Consider the following 16,244-nt stretch of genomic DNA (forward strand, 5'->3'; position numbering starts at 1 on the left):
TTTTTCAAAATCCTCTTTTATATGCCCAGAAGGATAGCCTCCAAAAAGCCCTAACCAGAACCAATGAGAGCCAACTTAACAAAACCATTCGAATGAGATTTGGACCGTTCAAACAGTTTGAGTTCCAGCCAATGGCGTTCCATAGGTTCCGTTCGAACGGTCTTCCAACATTCAAAGTCTTCAACTAGTCCATTTGAATATCTTTCCCACGTTAAATACAGTGAGCTCTCTAGAAAATCTTGTTCGAATGCTTTTCCAACGTTAGATACAGAGTGAGCTCTTTGAAAAATCTCGTTCAAACGCTTTCTCGACATTCAGTAGGCACTTGTCTCTTATCACGTATCTCGTTGGAACGGAATAACATTCTGAGAATCCGTTAGAATACCTTTCCCACACTTATGAAAATAGTACTATGTAGGAGAATCTGTTCGAATGGACTAATCACGTTCGAAAGGAAAACCTTCTTTTCCTCTACGATGTGCATTTGATCATACAATTCAATCTAATAAGTGATAACTCATATAATTTTTGTTTTGTCACAGATTTGCCAATTACAAGTGCTAACAAAATATATTGATGGTACGTTAATAACAATTGAAGCCTTTAGATCAAATGGTTATCTACCAGTTTTTATGAAGTCAAGCGTGCTAAAAATATAATATACATTGTCAGTCTACTGCCTAATAGCTTAGAGAGGAACAATGACCCTAAGATATGGAAGTGATGGATCTCAATATTATTTCACTAAGTGCAAAGTAACATACTCCACAATACACATCAAAGAAAACCACCACACAAGCATAACACTACAAAACTCAAGAGAACCACTACATCAAACAAGATAGATGTAGCATAGCCGCAATATTTATTCTAGATTGTGGCATTTATCATACTGAATAAGATACTAGTCTTATAAGTACATATATATCTATGCTTAAAGAAGTTAATTAAGAACTGGCATAGCCATTGCTATCGGAATGTGGATCATAAAGATAGACCTTGCGCCCATTGATTGGTTGAACCGATCTGGAATTATCCTTCTGCAAGTAGGTTAAGTAATTTTATCTCAGTAATCTTGGTATATATATATATATGCTATCAAGGATAAATAGCAAGATTAGATAACTTATCAACGGATAAATCTTTATCTACCATCGCAACAAAATAAACTTACACCATTCAGAGCGTCTCTCAGTAATTCCACTTGTTTCTTAGATGCAGTCCTCACCTGAAAGGATGAAGAGATCAAACATGTTAGACAAAGATGGGCAAAAAAATTTCAATTTTTAAGAGTTCAGACTCTATTTAGAATTTTGTATAAGGATTTTTTTTGTGTGTATACCGTTAAAAAATCTCTTATTTATTTGTAGGCTCCTTTAAAATTGATACTTGAGTATATACCCTTCAAATATATAATATTTGTATAGATATCTTATGCATTACTTTTCAAGTTAATTATGAATAATTTTATAGAAAAAGATAAAAATACTCTTAAGTAAGGGAAACACTAAACTATTTATTTTTTGACATTTATATGTTCAAATTTTAATTATTAATTAGCTCTAAGGAGTATTCAGGTAAAAAGGAAAGAGTTTTAAGAATATATAAATACACAAACCTTGTGTTTTTGGGGGTATACATGTAAATATCAAGAGTGGCATGTACGTAAATATGGAATTTTCGAAAGGTATATATACAATAAAATCCTCTTTGTAATTGTCACCCAAAACTTCTCAAATATCATAATTATCCTTATATATTTGAAAATATTATTATTGCTATTGAAATCATTAAGCTCCTTTAAAAATGTCATTATGTTGATTAAATCTAACTAATTATCTATAAAAGTATATTTACATTTTAGAAAGACTAATTTGCCCTTACAAAAATTATTCCAAATGGTTCTGAAAAACTATCCAATGTTACATCATATCATACTAAAATAATTTTTTTTTTGATAAAATAATAAAATAGTACACATAGTTTTCAGACTCCAGAATAATTTTATGGTTGTATCAGGGATGGAGGTTTTACTTTTGATCTTCTATAGTTGTTGGCCTCCGATTTTAACGGAGTTTTTTTTGTACTCGTGAAAATTAGTTTATATAATTATTTTTTTATTTAAAAAAAAGATTTAAGAATATTTTGATCATTTTACATGGATTTGTCAACTTTACCGGCCACCTTTTTGAAATATTTTTATAATGATAATTATTATATATGTTTGAAGAAACTTAAGTGCCAATTAAATATCCCAAGCTCACATCTGATTTCCAGTACATTTTACCTTATGCAGCAGGGACCAAGTAACACCTTCAGTGCAAGGTGAAGTGGTGAGAGATCCTGAGTATCTAAAATAAGTAGGATTCCTTTCACATAGTGGTGGATCTACAACTCCACCAATCTCAACCTCTTGGTTCCATCTGACCTTTTTGATATATTTCTCTAGCTGAACAAGAAAAGACCAACCATTTAATTTGCATTGAGATAAGTAGACCAAGGACAGGAAAAGCAAAAGAGAAATAAAATCAGGAGGAATAGTGAGTGCGAATGCCTTTAAAATTTACAAAAGGGAAAAAAGAAAGAAAGAAAGAGAGAAATCGTACTCTGGAGATGAATGGATCAGGATGGCCATACTCATACAAGATCCCAATGACTGCTATGCTCCCATCTGAACTTATATGAACCATATGCAACTCCAGTGGAAGGCTTTTTATGAGCATCATATTGAGTTAAATTTCCAAGGAAAATTACAGGTTACACAATCAGTAACAACAACTTAAATAAAGTTAACATTAATATATATATTTCTTTGGTTGAATTAATTACCTGGAGTTAGAGAGTGTATGCTCAGCAGGTGTATGCCAATGGCATTGCGCAAGAAAGTAGGTTTTGTATTTGATTTTAAGATGTCCAGCACCTTTTGTCCAGTTAACCTGCATGCGTTCCAAAATGCAACTAGTATTACTAGAATACCAAGTATCATATAGCAAAATGTTCATTTAATATTTAGTTTCTTCCTATACCTTTATATCATGGCCACTATTCTGCAAAATTGCACGAGCAGGGTGATAGCACGTCTTCAAGGGGCCCAAACTTGGCTTTAAATGCGTAACCAAAGGATTGATGTCTATAGGTGATTGTTTGTTCCCAGTCTTACACAAATCATCTTCCTGCAGATATACTGGAAGTTGAGACAATTGCGGAACCTCTTCGTTGATGCTGAGCTCTTCTTCTGCCATGTATTAGCTTCGTTTCGTCAGATGCCGTGGATGAAAACAAAGTGAAACACATAAAAGTTTAGGGAATAGTTTGATTTTAGACAAAACCATAAGGGAGAATTTGTAGTTTATCCTTACTTAAGGATAAACTGTTAAAAAAGCAGCTTTTCTATTCTAACACAACCAACCGCAGACTGTAAGTATGCTACGCTATGATATGTTTCAAGAATCTATGAAATTATCAAGATAATAGTCTTTAAGAGATCCGTAGTACTGCTATTATAGTTGGGTAGAGCCATAAATGTATCACGAAATGGCTTACTGATCTCCTGAGACGCCGCGGGAATTGATTGATTGAAAACAAAGAGAACACTCAAAAGCAAGAACAACGCTTGGAGATTTCTCATCTTTCAAGTGTTTTGATCGATCGAGTAGATGTGAATTCCAAACATATCAGATATGTAGTTCTTATAGAGCGAACTGGGATGCCACACTAAACACATGGGCTGCGTCATTGTCATTTTGTCGAGCAGACGAGCTGCATTTTCCTGCCTCATTTTCAAACAAGAAGGTACTGAGGTCAGATAAAAAAATTCCCCCAAACTTTTGTTTCTTATATATCATCTAAGCTACAATGTTAAACTATAGATTTGGGCCCAGTAATTAACGTCAATCATTTTCACTCGCTATAGATATATATATATGGGACTAATTTTCACGTGATACTTGTTGATAAAGTTCTCTCTTAATTGACATGCATTTGAAGGTCACATCAATAATCAATTACATTCCAGCACTGCATCAATTGGGATTGCTTCAGATAATTCTATCTATCAGAATTCTGGCTACTTTTATACCTTCAATTGATGAGAAGTTTCTCATATGAGCTCGTACACCATCTGCTATCCAAACCCAGAAACTCTTATTAGCTCCGTAACTACTACCGACTGTCGTCTTGCGTACATACGTACTCCGGAAAAATGCTTATATAGGCCATCTCTATGTGGTAACTTTTAATTTGCCTTTCATGAGCCTAATATTACTCTTGCTCTAGAGGAATTTCATATGGAATTAGATTACAATTGACAGCTCGTCTTGCTCCGGTCCGTTGTTAATGAATTAACTTGTCACGTCTTAATTAATTAAGATACTAGTAATAGTTGTCACATTCCATCAGACCACACCAAGAGTAGGTAGGCCATCAATTCGGGAAAATGAATTTTACTCCCTGAGTTAATTTTGGCCAGAATGTATCAACTGAAATATAAGTTGTCTATGGGGTGTCGTGAGTGAATGTCTCGGAATCTTGGATGGGTTTACAGATATGATTATCCGAAATATTTATCGGGGAGCCAATCGAGTGGCAGACTGGGCTGCTAAACATGGTCAGTATATGACTATAGTTTTTGAGCAAGGGCATACTAAGAAGCTCCCCTTGGAACTTTGTACTTTCCTCAATTTCGACTACTCGACGGAGTCCCTACGTCGGGTGATCCTAATATAAGTTGACTACAGCTTCTTTGATCAAAAAAAAAAATATTGTCTATTTGAACTTTCATCTTTTGACACTTGACATTCTATGAAGAGCCAAGGCAGAACTAATATATGTCAGTGAATTAATTGTCTTTACTGAGGACCCATATATATATATATATATATATATATATATATGAATATACACAAACACACGAGTTAATATGTGATTATATTATGATTTTAGAGGCTATGAAGCCACAAATTATATTGATAGGAGGACAATATGTAGTACAAGAGCATAGGGGTGCATGAGCAGTCTAGGAATTATAAGTGGAATGGAATTCTACGAGGAATTAATATACGGCTTATACGGCATCATGGCTTGATTCCAAGGTAGAGAGTTAGACACTATATAATGCTTTGTGTTATGCCACTTATTGTGTAACGTTTTATTTGCACTTAAAAAGTAATTGAGAGATTGTGTTTCAAAATAAAATAAAATCTTAGTGATATAATGTATCTATATTTTATGTATGAGCATATATATAAGCTATGACAAGTTCTGAGATATTTGATAAATAATGTTGAAATAAAAGATTAATTTTGAAGTCAAACCGTTCGAATGATTTTAAAGTTGACATTGAAATGTTCAACAATATCACGACGGTTGGAGCAGTATTAAAAAATATATATATAAAGGCATTGGAACGATCACATTGTATTCAATTGTCCATTCAGTCGTTCGATTATACTCTAGCAGCTGTTCAAATTTATAGAGGAGTAATTTTAGGCGTTTGAACGCAGTCTGCAATCATTCGAAGTTATAAAGGCAGTTTTATAGATTTAAGTAGGATTGCAATTTTTTATAAAATGTGTTAATCGGTGAATTTGGTTGGACATTTACTTGATATTATCTCTAAGAGGTATTTGTCTCTAAGAAAATTCATGAAGAATCTTTGAAGAGGTATTTATCTTTATTTCTAAGAGAATCTATAGAGAATTATTGAAGGAATATTTTATAAGAGGTATTTAAAGAGAATTTAATCTAACTCTGGGAAGTCGTCCATCATTATCTTTAGACATCACACCTCCCAACTTTAGACGGAATATTCTAAATCACTCTCATCTCGACACATCTATATTAAATCTAAAAGAACTACATCTTGATGATCATTGAGACGAAAGGATTAACCTTGAGGGTCACTAATGTTCAAAAATATAACATGGGAAACAGTGTATCATGGAATTTAGTAAGCAAAATTGGTATAAATTTTGAGTTGTAGAGATTGAGAGATGATCTATAAACTTCTTGTTAGCTGCTACAGATTTTTGTAATTGGTTTTGATTCGTATTTTTTCCCTCGATTTGGAGTTTTTTCATTTCAAAATCTTTTTGTTTGATATTATCCTTTTCACGCTTTATTTGTTTGATATTATCCTTTTCACACTTTATTGTTTATATTTTATTATTGGTAGTATATGATAGATACATCACCTAGGGCATCTATTATAGTTTTTTACATAGGTTTTACAACATACTTAAGGCCATCTTCACATTAGGAATAGAGGTGGAATTAGAATAACAGATAGGAATTGATATTATCAAAATGAGGGATTTATTCTAGAAATAATTATTCTTATATTTACTTGTATTCTACAATAAGAGTATAATAATTATGTTTGATATGATATAAAGTAGAAGTAAATAAGTAAAAATTACTAAAAATATACTTCTATTTGATTTAAAATAGATTGATGGAATAGATAGTAAATTATTTTAATATATATTATGTATGTAATATTTGGGAGTTACATATTGTTACGAATCAACCTAATTTGATCCACAACGGTTTTAAATTTGATGAAACATGTAACTTTCAAGAGGATCTGCGTACAATCTAACCAACGGATCCTTCTGAATTTTGGATATGTTGTTACTTTGGAGAGAGCTTTTCAACGAATCAGATATCACAGGATTTGAACGGTTAGATATCAAGATATCAACCAAACAATGATGGAAGGTTAATTAGATTCTAGCTTGATAGTTCACCAATGGCTAGATAGATGTTAGGTTTAGTTCTTGGTGTGAAGGGAGAAAAGTTGATGTAGAAGAGGGTGGTTAGTAGCTGAAAGAGGCTGACCAAAGACTTCGGCGGTGGAAGAAGGGATGTGGGAGAGGGCGCAAATGGCTAGAGATAAGTAGAGAAGGAGATAAATGCCAAACCTAATTTCAAAATCATCATCATAAACTCCAATTATAGTTTCCTCCATATATATATAGAGGCTCACCCTAAGAATTTCTCAACTAAGTTAAACAACTCCAAACAAATCCTAACAAACCAACAACTAAGTTAAAACTTGAACAAACCAACAAAACCAGTATTCCTTATCTTCTCAGATTAACCCTTCGTTTCATTACAGATAGATTCCGGATCTGGAGAAGTCATGAATATCAAAATAGTAGATCTCGAGGTTGGCGATCTTATCTAACTGGATTTAGCTAATTAAATAAAATCTTAAACTGCTACCAAATAACCAAATAAGATAATTAGACTCAATCCATTGAGCCTAATCTTCCTTTGATGTGATCCGATCTGATCTGATTTCCATCACACATGCAATGCAATATTAGACTATGATATTACATATGGATATAGATATGAAATGCAATGCTAGGGCAATGTTTAAAAGGTTGGAATGCGATGATTATAAAAATTATTATTATAACAATTTTATAAAATATTAGTTTATTAATATTTATCTTTTTATATCTAATCATATAGTCAAAAATCATATATTATTATTTTAAATATTATTATATTTTGTAGTAAAAAATAATAAAATTTTATTTTACATGGAACATATATTTTTAATATATCTTTGCAAGATGAGATTAGTAATAATATTACAATATTTCCACTTTCATATGTTTTATTTTAGCATAAAACATATGATTATTAATAATATTATATTAATTTTTTCATAAATTTTTTATTTTATTATTAAAAGAAAGAAAGATTTAATTAGGTTATATTTTTTATGTTATTAGTACATACAAATTATTTTTAATAATATAATAATTTATAAAAAGAATTATATCAACTAAATACTATATTATTATAAAATTATAATATTTATATTTATATTTAAGTCTATACCATTAATGTAATATTTAATAAAAAATAATACTTTTAAGATGTGATTATTTTTATAAAATATTAAATTATTGACATTTATGCTATTTAAGTTGAATTTTATTTATTTAGTCTAAAAAAATATGATAAGGGAGGAGAGGGAGTAGAGAGGTGTGATAAATTATGATAAGATATTGATAAGATACTTAAGAGAGAGGTGTAATGAATTATGATAAGATATTTGAAAGGGATAAGAGATGAGTGATAAATTATAAGATATTTAAAAGAAGTTGTAGTTAAATCAAGAAAAAATGGTAATTGAGTTAGTGTGTAGTATAAGATATAATTTTGATAAATAGTATTTATATTCTAAAATATAACTATATGATGTTTAGTTATTATTAAGAGGTTATACTAGAATAAAAAAAATTATTCCTAAAGTAAATGGGGGCTAAGAATTTATGTTTGTCTGAACCATCGTCGTGATCTTGGATCTAGAGAAGATTTTTTTTTATTTGACAAAAGAGGTCAAATCTTTTTTCGTAGTTTAAGTAGTATTAATTTGGTTGGTCGCTAGAGAGAGGAAGGAGAAGCTAGGAGTGTAAACGAGCTGAGCCTGAGCGAGCCGGCTCAGGCTCAGGCTCGGCTCGAAATGAATTTCGAGCCTTAGAATTGGGCTCAAGCTCGGCTCATCTCAAGTCGAGCGGGGCTCGAGTTGGGCTAGACCGAGTCCGAGCCGAGCTCGAGCCTGAAATGAGCCTATTATCAAGCCTCATTTAAGCCGAGCTGGATCAAGCTAGACTGAGACAGATCAAGCCCAAGCTGAGCACCGCGATAGCTTGAGGAGGATGAGGTGGCCGACATCTCGAGGAGGAGATGAGGAGGCGGAGGTTGGCGAAGGAGGACGAGGCGGCCGGCACCGCGACAACTTGAGGAGGATGAGCTCATGAGCTTGAGGAGGACGTCGGTAATGCATCTAGCAACCCCTCGTCCAGCTTCAGCGGCAGCGTCGCCTCGCATCTCTCCTTCACCTCATTCCATAGCCGAATGCATCCACCTCTCCTTTGCCTCGTTCAGCGGCGGCGTCGCCTCTCCTAGCTTTCGGGCCGGAGCTATTCCGTTTGCAAGGCTACAGTATGTTCCATAGCAGAAGCACCTTTCCTTCACATTGTTCCATAGAATTTGGGTTTCGGATGCTCGACAGCTACTGCAACTCGCAACCCGAGGCCTAATCAAGAGCAATTTCGAGATGGTGACGTGTTATGCTTATTCGGATCACATACCTCACTATCTGCCATGTGTTTTTTACCAGTTTACCCTTAGAAGAACAATAGAGAACTAGAGATTGGATGGGCAATGCCAACAAAGTATCCGCTGGCAAATTTTGGGCCCCACAACAACCTCTTGGCACTCGCCCTGAGGGGGAATTGCACGTGACCCATTGCCTGCCTCATCCTTGCTTGCCCCCAAAATCTCCTGATGGTCTAATCCCAGTCATTCATTTGTCTTGACCAATTAGGATTTAGGACTCGCAGCCAAGTAGCAATACCTATCAAGTCTATCAAGCTGAGCCTAAGCGAGTCGACTCCAGCTCAGGCTCGGCTCAATATTAATTTCGAGTCGGTTTCGACGGCTCGAGCTTGGCTCATTTTTAACTGAGTCGAGCCGAACTTGAGCTTCAGCCGAGCCGAGCTCGAGCCGTTCGTTTATTTTGACAACCCTAGGAGAAGCGGACGAATAATTAATCTTGACCGTAGATGAGAACTTGGGTTGGATACCAAGAAGAGGAAAGAGGAGGAAGAAGATAGGTCAAGCCTAGATAAAAATTAAGGTTAGCCAAACATCCAAAAATCTTAAACAAATTCTATTACAATTCAACTTAACCCTAAACAACTTAACTAAACAAATTCTGTTACAATTCAACTTAACCCTAAACAATTTAACTAAACCAGTCTTTCTTATCTATCTCAGATTAGTCCATCGTTTCGTTGTAGATAGATTTTGAATCTAGAGAATTCATGAATACCAAAGTTGTAGATCTGGAGATTGGCGATCTTATCCAACTAGTTTGATATTATTCAAACATTTGTGAAATATCCAACCAATATTTTTCTAAAACTGTGCCGAATTGAATTTAGCTAATTAAATAAAATTTTAACCTACTAAGACTCTAACTAAACTAAATAAGTAGATAAAATAACTAAACTCAACCTATTAATCCTAATGTCCCCTTGACGTGATCCGATCTAACCCAGATCACATCAAATAAAAACGTAGTTTTTTAAGATGAGATGTAGATATATAGAATTGAGAGCTATTGAGCATATTCATCCAAAAGTCCGGAGGTAATCTTATAATAGCCTTCAAAAAATGATATTAAGATATAATAGATTAACTTGTTATGATTAGATCACAACCCTCTTACATATCTTTGTAAGATGTTAAGAAGTACTAGTTGACGTGGCAATCTGATCTGCGTTGCTTTTCCTCCAGTGATAGGTCTTTTCGGTATATTTAACACGATTCACGCCATTGGCAGATCACATTGGACCGATGTTGATCAGACTGAGACGGACGATATAAAAAAGGCTGCTTGTGATTGCTATCATGTTTCTTCCTGTGCCATATTTCCAACTGTAATTCGACGAATGATTGCCTCAGAGACAAAGACAATTAATTATAGGAGAAACGTCATTCATAACATACGAATATCACAAATAGGAGCTAACCAGTACGAGTAAAAATAAATTAAGACAATGGATAAGACAATGGGTATCAAGTTCAGATATTTTTATCTCTCTCTCTCTCTCTCTCTCTCTCTCTCTCTCTGTCCCATCTTTCTCAGAAACACCAAACTTTTCAATAGCCCTAGTACAAAATATTGTCCTTATAAGCAGTAGCACCAATAATGTATGATTAGAAACCAACCGTGCATAGAAATTGAAGATTCTTAATCATTGAAAAAGAATAATATTTGCTTTCTCTTATCCTACGGAGGGTACAGCCGTACCTGGATATATACATTGAGCTCTAAATGGTTCAGAAAGTTCACTAATTAATACTATAATTTGGGAACCTCAGGATTAAGCAACCAGCCGTGCCTCAACATTCGTGCTATACCATGAAATGCTGGGCTGAATAATCTCACAATATAATGGGCTGATTATAGCCCAGTACGCCAATTCCCCACTTAGACTCGGCAGCCTACCCAATAGGGATGGGCTTTTAAATATTAAGTACATCTATTTTCTATAGTCTTGATGTTATACAATGGAGTGCATACAAGTTTTGTATATGGCACACACACTAGAGCCTATTATTGCTAATCGACAAAATAGAATGCAATTAAGTTCCAAAAGCCTGCCCATAAGGATAAATTACATTTTCGCTCCTAAACTATGACTACGAAGAATAAAATCACACGACAAAATAAATAACAAATCGTTCATCCTTGAACTATCTAAATAATTATGGTCTCTATCCTCTGTATGAATGCAAGTTATTACAGTTTCTTAATGGTACAAGGGGGAATTATGCAGTTCTATTTCTCAAGATTTTTTTCAGGACTACTACAATATGAGAGGGTCATAGTACATGGGATTTTTGATATAGTTAATCTCAAGAAGCATACCTAGTTTGTTGACACTGTTAGTAATTAGGAACTCTAACTTAATTGCGCTTATTAATTATCTTCATATCTTCATTTAATCAGAAAGAAGAATTGTCTTTCAAGTACATGATACCTCTGTGCGATTGTATATATGAATGTTCTCTATTATAAAACCTCAAGGATTTACATCCACAAACTAATGTATTAAAGTATTGTAAAAGTTTTATGCTACAATAGAAACTCAATATAAACAATAAGCAAAGTATAGTCCCAAGTAATGCTTAACTGCTTCCACTAAACAATTTGCCAAATCTCCATGAAAGAGAGAGAGAGAGAGAGAGAGAGGCAGAAGAGAAAAGGATAAAAAAGAAAAAAGAAAAACTAAAGTGAATCGATGGGGCCTCCATGCCAATTAATGGAGCTCTTTGAGAGCACAATTGATGGATTAGAGTGTAGTGGATGGTAGCTTTGTTGTCGAATTTGATGTACATCTAATCTAGGAGGCTAAGACTATATGTTTGTCGCTTGGACAAAAGGATCCACACAGACAACTCTTCTAGTGGCCACCTCAACTGCTGTTCATTTATATTGTTCTTCTTTAATATATTACTCACTTCCTCATTCTTCGTAGCTAAGTTGCTATCAAATACTAACAACACGGAAGTGGTCTTCTTTCAGGCTATGGAATTAAGGAATATGGCTAAGGTTAAAGTTTAATTACATTAAATTTATTATGAGTAACTACGTTAAGGATACCCGTCTCTCTCTCTCTCTCTCTCTCTCTCTCTCTCTCTCTCTCTCTCTCTCTCTCTCTCTGTCTTACCATATTGAGGAAAAAAAATATAAAGAACAAATATTTCTGATTCAAAGAAAAAGTGGGAGGGTACATTGCCATAAAATGAACGTTTGATGGGTTTAATATTTGAAATTCATATTTATATATCCAAATGGTTGTAATATAGTTAAATGTATATCGATACCTAGATAGAGCAAGACACATACAGAATTGTAGCCAAAGTATATAAGCATACAGAAGTTCTTTCAAATGGATATGGATACATTTATTTGACTTGTTTCAGCCTTCTAATCTCAGAAAAGTACATAAATATTTCTACAAGAGAACAAATAACCAATTAAGCATTGAGTGCCCTTTATCTGGGCCATCTACGTGACCAGAGAGATACAGTATGATTTTGAAGATTTGCAAGAACATTTCTTGAAATGTCAACACTTTGCATTATTTCTTGTTGTTATTGATATAAAGAATAGGAGTGCTGATGTCTGATGAATGATGAGAATATTATCCAAAGGGGTCACATATTTCAGTACCATGTACTAAAGAATTTAAGTGAAAAAGCCGTATCCAACACCACAAGATTGTGCTACGTTTCCCCTAGAGAAAGATGTAGGGAGACCTACATGAAGCTAGATGGCTGTAGGTTATATGATTTGTTCTTGAAATAATTGCCATGATCCATCCTAAAGTTTGTCTCGCCTTGCTCACATGGACTGTCTTCCCTGAGGGCCATCTGCATTTTTATAAAGCCACACTTGTACTTGCAAACAGTCAAGTTTTTTTTTTGTAAGGGTGGTCAATATGATACATTAAAACTATATTGTGAGTTCATGAATTGTCTTCAAAAACTCTTTTATTATGGATTGATCAGTGAAGGATGGTAAGAAATAACTTAGAAGTCTAGCTGAAACTGTCATCAATCAATTAAGCTGCTATTTGATCGAAAAGATTGTCTCAAATAGGACCATTAAAAAAAAAAAAAAACTCCAAACCCTAAAGAGACAGATAGCTTATATATTACTTGAACAGTTATACCTAAAGACGTTGTTAAGGAGCAATCAGACATTTCTTCACTGAGAGGGGAAAAGAAAGAGGAAATAAGAATCATCAATGAAATAGGTGTATGCGAGGAAATTATTGACATAGGGAGAGTGTAATATACACAAACTAGCTAGTCATGGACTTTATTTATTATAGTACCACACTGGATGACCAGAAGGCCATGTAGTCCAAGACATACATAGAGATGATATAGCACACCACAAGCTAAAGCATACAGGCTTTAGATTGAGCAGACACATTGCATCCACTCAACTAGAAGCTGTTATGGCCAGCATAGTGCTAAGGATGTGAAGGAAGATCGCGAAACATCCTGCGGTACTCATCAACTGATATCTGATGATGTGAATCAGTTGAAGTGCCATAAGGATAAGCAAATACATCGCCGCTGTTGCTGTTCTTCGTTTCGGTGCTTGTAGTTGCTGATACATGGGTTGCTGCTGGATCTACATTATTCTTTACAGTCTTCTTGGTAAGAGTATTGAAATCTAACTTGCTCTTCCCCTTACTTCCTTCATGAACACCCAAGCGCAGATCATCATGATGCATAGCATACTCTTTTCCATTGACTCCTTGTGTAGTGCGTGCAAATGCACTGTCATAACGGCCTTCGCATTCTACCAGAGCTGTGGAGATCATTATCAAACCGGGAATAAGCAGAAGTAAAGGTGAGCTCTTCATGGTGATAACCTGCATAAAGTTAAAAATGAACATTTATCAGTTTAAGCCTTCATTGCATCCAAACAAATGATGGCTAGCTTACACTAGACTAATAGCGTATGTTAACTAACCTTTATGCTTTTCCTTTGGAGAAAGTATGAGTAATTGAATATGAGGGTTAGGGATATATAAGCACAATTTCAATCTCTTTTCATGAATAGAAATGAAGATAAATATCAAGCACCTAGTGGCGAATCCAAATCGCATATTTTTGATAAGACGTCAAGCGTGCTTAAGATACTTATTCTAAACAACGTCACACGCACCGATATGCCATAGTGGAGGATAATAATTTTGTCACCAATAAATGGAAATTGATTTTGATCGGTAGATCGAGACTATAACAATCATCATTATTTGAAGAATGTACTAAAAATATTATCGTTTCATAATAAACTTTAAATAATAGGTGTTCTTTACCAAGTCAAGAGTAAAACAATCACAAAAAATGCAAGAATAAAAAATTATGTACTCTTATCTTGTACTTTTATAAGTGGTGTTCTTATTTATATTCTTGATTAAACTAAGAGAATGATGAAAGTGAATCATTTTTTCCCCAAGATCTTGTTTCCAAAGTTTGCACTATCTATTATATTCTAGTCTAAGAATTAAGACATGCATTGTCGTTAATCATGATGGTGTATTTCATGTTTTTAGGGAAATTAGGATGAAATAGTTGTTCTATATTGCAGTCATGCATCAGATCATCGACCTAAATATGAGATGTAGATAGTATATATATTGTATTTAAGTGTGGGAGAGGGAAAACCATGTTGGAAAAGAATGAAGAACTGTTGAAGTCCTTGTATCTCTCGCAGGTGCTAGAACTTGGCAGCTGTGAGAATCCAATGATGAACGAGTCAGCTAGTGTTAGCATTACTAATGATTCTGAGAGGTAAAAATGAAAATTTAAAATAATATTGTTTTTATAGTTCTTCCCCTAAGCATCAAAGAGATGTAATATAACATCATGTGCATACGGTTCATATTATCCATCATGGAAATAATAAGAAGAAAGGGAACTAAACTTAAGCATGATCTTAGCATCTTACAGTAGCATGAAAAGTGTAGGACTCATATTCGTATCAACATATATTTTAAGTTGAAAGCTGTGAAAATAATTGTATTTCCTACTTTCCTCAAAATGGATTGCTGTGAGTGAAATAATCTCTCATGCATGCAACGAAGCACACACACAAAACACGTACATACACACACACACAGATACATAGAAAATTATGTTTCAGTACCTACAATGAAAAGTGAGTTCGACGAAATATTTTTCGTGGCAGACATATGCCATACTTGACAACCTCTCCTAGTGATATTAAAGCATCACCTTGGTCTTTCCTACATCAAATACCTCTGTAGATAATAAGGCAAATAGATATCCTAAGTTATTGCTATTATCTATAAATATATATGGACACACTAGAAAACACACATACGTACATTGGTGGACAGTAAAGAAAAGTTCACATGCTTTATGAGAGTGTAATGGCACCAAAAAATCTTAAATTATGCATGAACGTAATAGTTAACTTCCTAGGCATCACCTTTACAACTTAATTAGTATGCTTTCAAATATAACTACTTCTACATGTTCAAACATGTTATTTGTATTTTAGTTCAGATTATAAGGATGTGATGAATCTGCAGTTGGAGCTCACTGTTATCTGTTTTATATTACTAGATTGCCAGTCTTTAGATTTTTTATCTAAAGGTTAAGCCACTTGATCTCACGAACGTGTTAGATTTGATTCGACATTGGACCATGAAGACGAAGTACCTACGGCAAAAAGGAATCAAGTTCAACAAATGAGCATCTTTGTACCTCTTTCATAACCTCTATCACTTCAAAATGAAGAAATATTTCTCATCTTTTCAATACCACAAGCATGGGTGTAATCTCCAAATTCACATAACAGTTTAATGGTTAAGCGTCATTTACATCAATTAAGGGTTGTTCTACACAAGCTATTTTTATGTGGACATGGTCCATTAGAAAAAGGGAAAAAAGGGGTGTACTCTTGGAAGATCTCATGCCAAGAGCTGGTATAATTTAATTAATGATTACACTTACAATCTTTTCCCTAAACCAACTTTAATTTTTTTTTTGTTTTGTTTCTTGATGCCTCTATATCTTGTATGACTCCTCAACTAACCAATTTCTTGCTTGCTCTTTATTGCTCTAATGATCTGCCGAGCTCATCTCATGGAAAATTCACC

At 34.0% G+C, this 16,244-nt stretch overlaps 1 protein-coding gene and 1 long non-coding RNA gene across 2 annotated transcripts; both read right to left on the reverse strand.

Annotated features, from left to right (window-relative positions):
- Positions 1 to 713: 713 nt before the first annotated feature.
- Positions 714 to 3,701, reverse strand: LOC140762912 (alpha carbonic anhydrase 3-like). The gene is made up of 7 exons (XM_073100894.1): positions 3,544 to 3,701; positions 3,027 to 3,235; positions 2,830 to 2,936; positions 2,607 to 2,709; positions 2,288 to 2,449; positions 1,175 to 1,228; positions 714 to 1,040 (listed from the first exon to the last, which is right to left on the reverse strand). The coding sequence occupies exons 1-7, from the start codon at positions 3,626 to 3,628 to the stop codon at positions 948 to 950; spliced, it is 813 nt and encodes a 270-aa protein (XP_072956995.1). The 5' UTR covers positions 3,629 to 3,701; the 3' UTR covers positions 714 to 947.
- Positions 3,702 to 13,395: 9,694 nt separating this feature from the next.
- LOC140763520 (uncharacterized) lies at positions 13,396 to 14,202 on the reverse strand. Its single transcript, XR_012104837.1, has 2 exons — positions 14,087 to 14,202; positions 13,396 to 13,985 (listed from the first exon to the last, which is right to left on the reverse strand). It is a non-coding gene; the product is annotated as an uncharacterized lncRNA (long non-coding RNA).
- Positions 14,203 to 16,244: the final 2,042 nt, after the last annotated feature.

This window comes from Typha angustifolia, chromosome 7, assembly GCF_048772165.1.
Source record: "Typha angustifolia cultivar Huaian chromosome 7, ASM4877216v1, whole genome shotgun sequence".
In the NCBI taxonomy this organism is placed as follows: Eukaryota; Viridiplantae; Streptophyta; class Magnoliopsida; order Poales; family Typhaceae; genus Typha; species Typha angustifolia.

Excerpts from the sequence above, each read along its gene's own strand:
- LOC140762912 (XM_073100894.1), bottom strand. The coding sequence starts at position 3,628 with ATGAGAAATCTCCAAGCGTTGTTCTTGCTTTTGAGTGTTCTCTTTGTT. Across the intron at positions 3,236-3,543 it reads CGCGGCGTCTCAGGAGATCA|AAGAAGAGCTCAGCATCAAC; the intron begins GTAAGCCATTTC and ends AATACATGGCAG. Across the intron at positions 2,710-2,829 it reads CATACACTCTCTAACTCCAG|CCTTCCACTGGAGTTGCATA; the intron begins GTAATTAATTCA and ends GCTCATAAAAAG.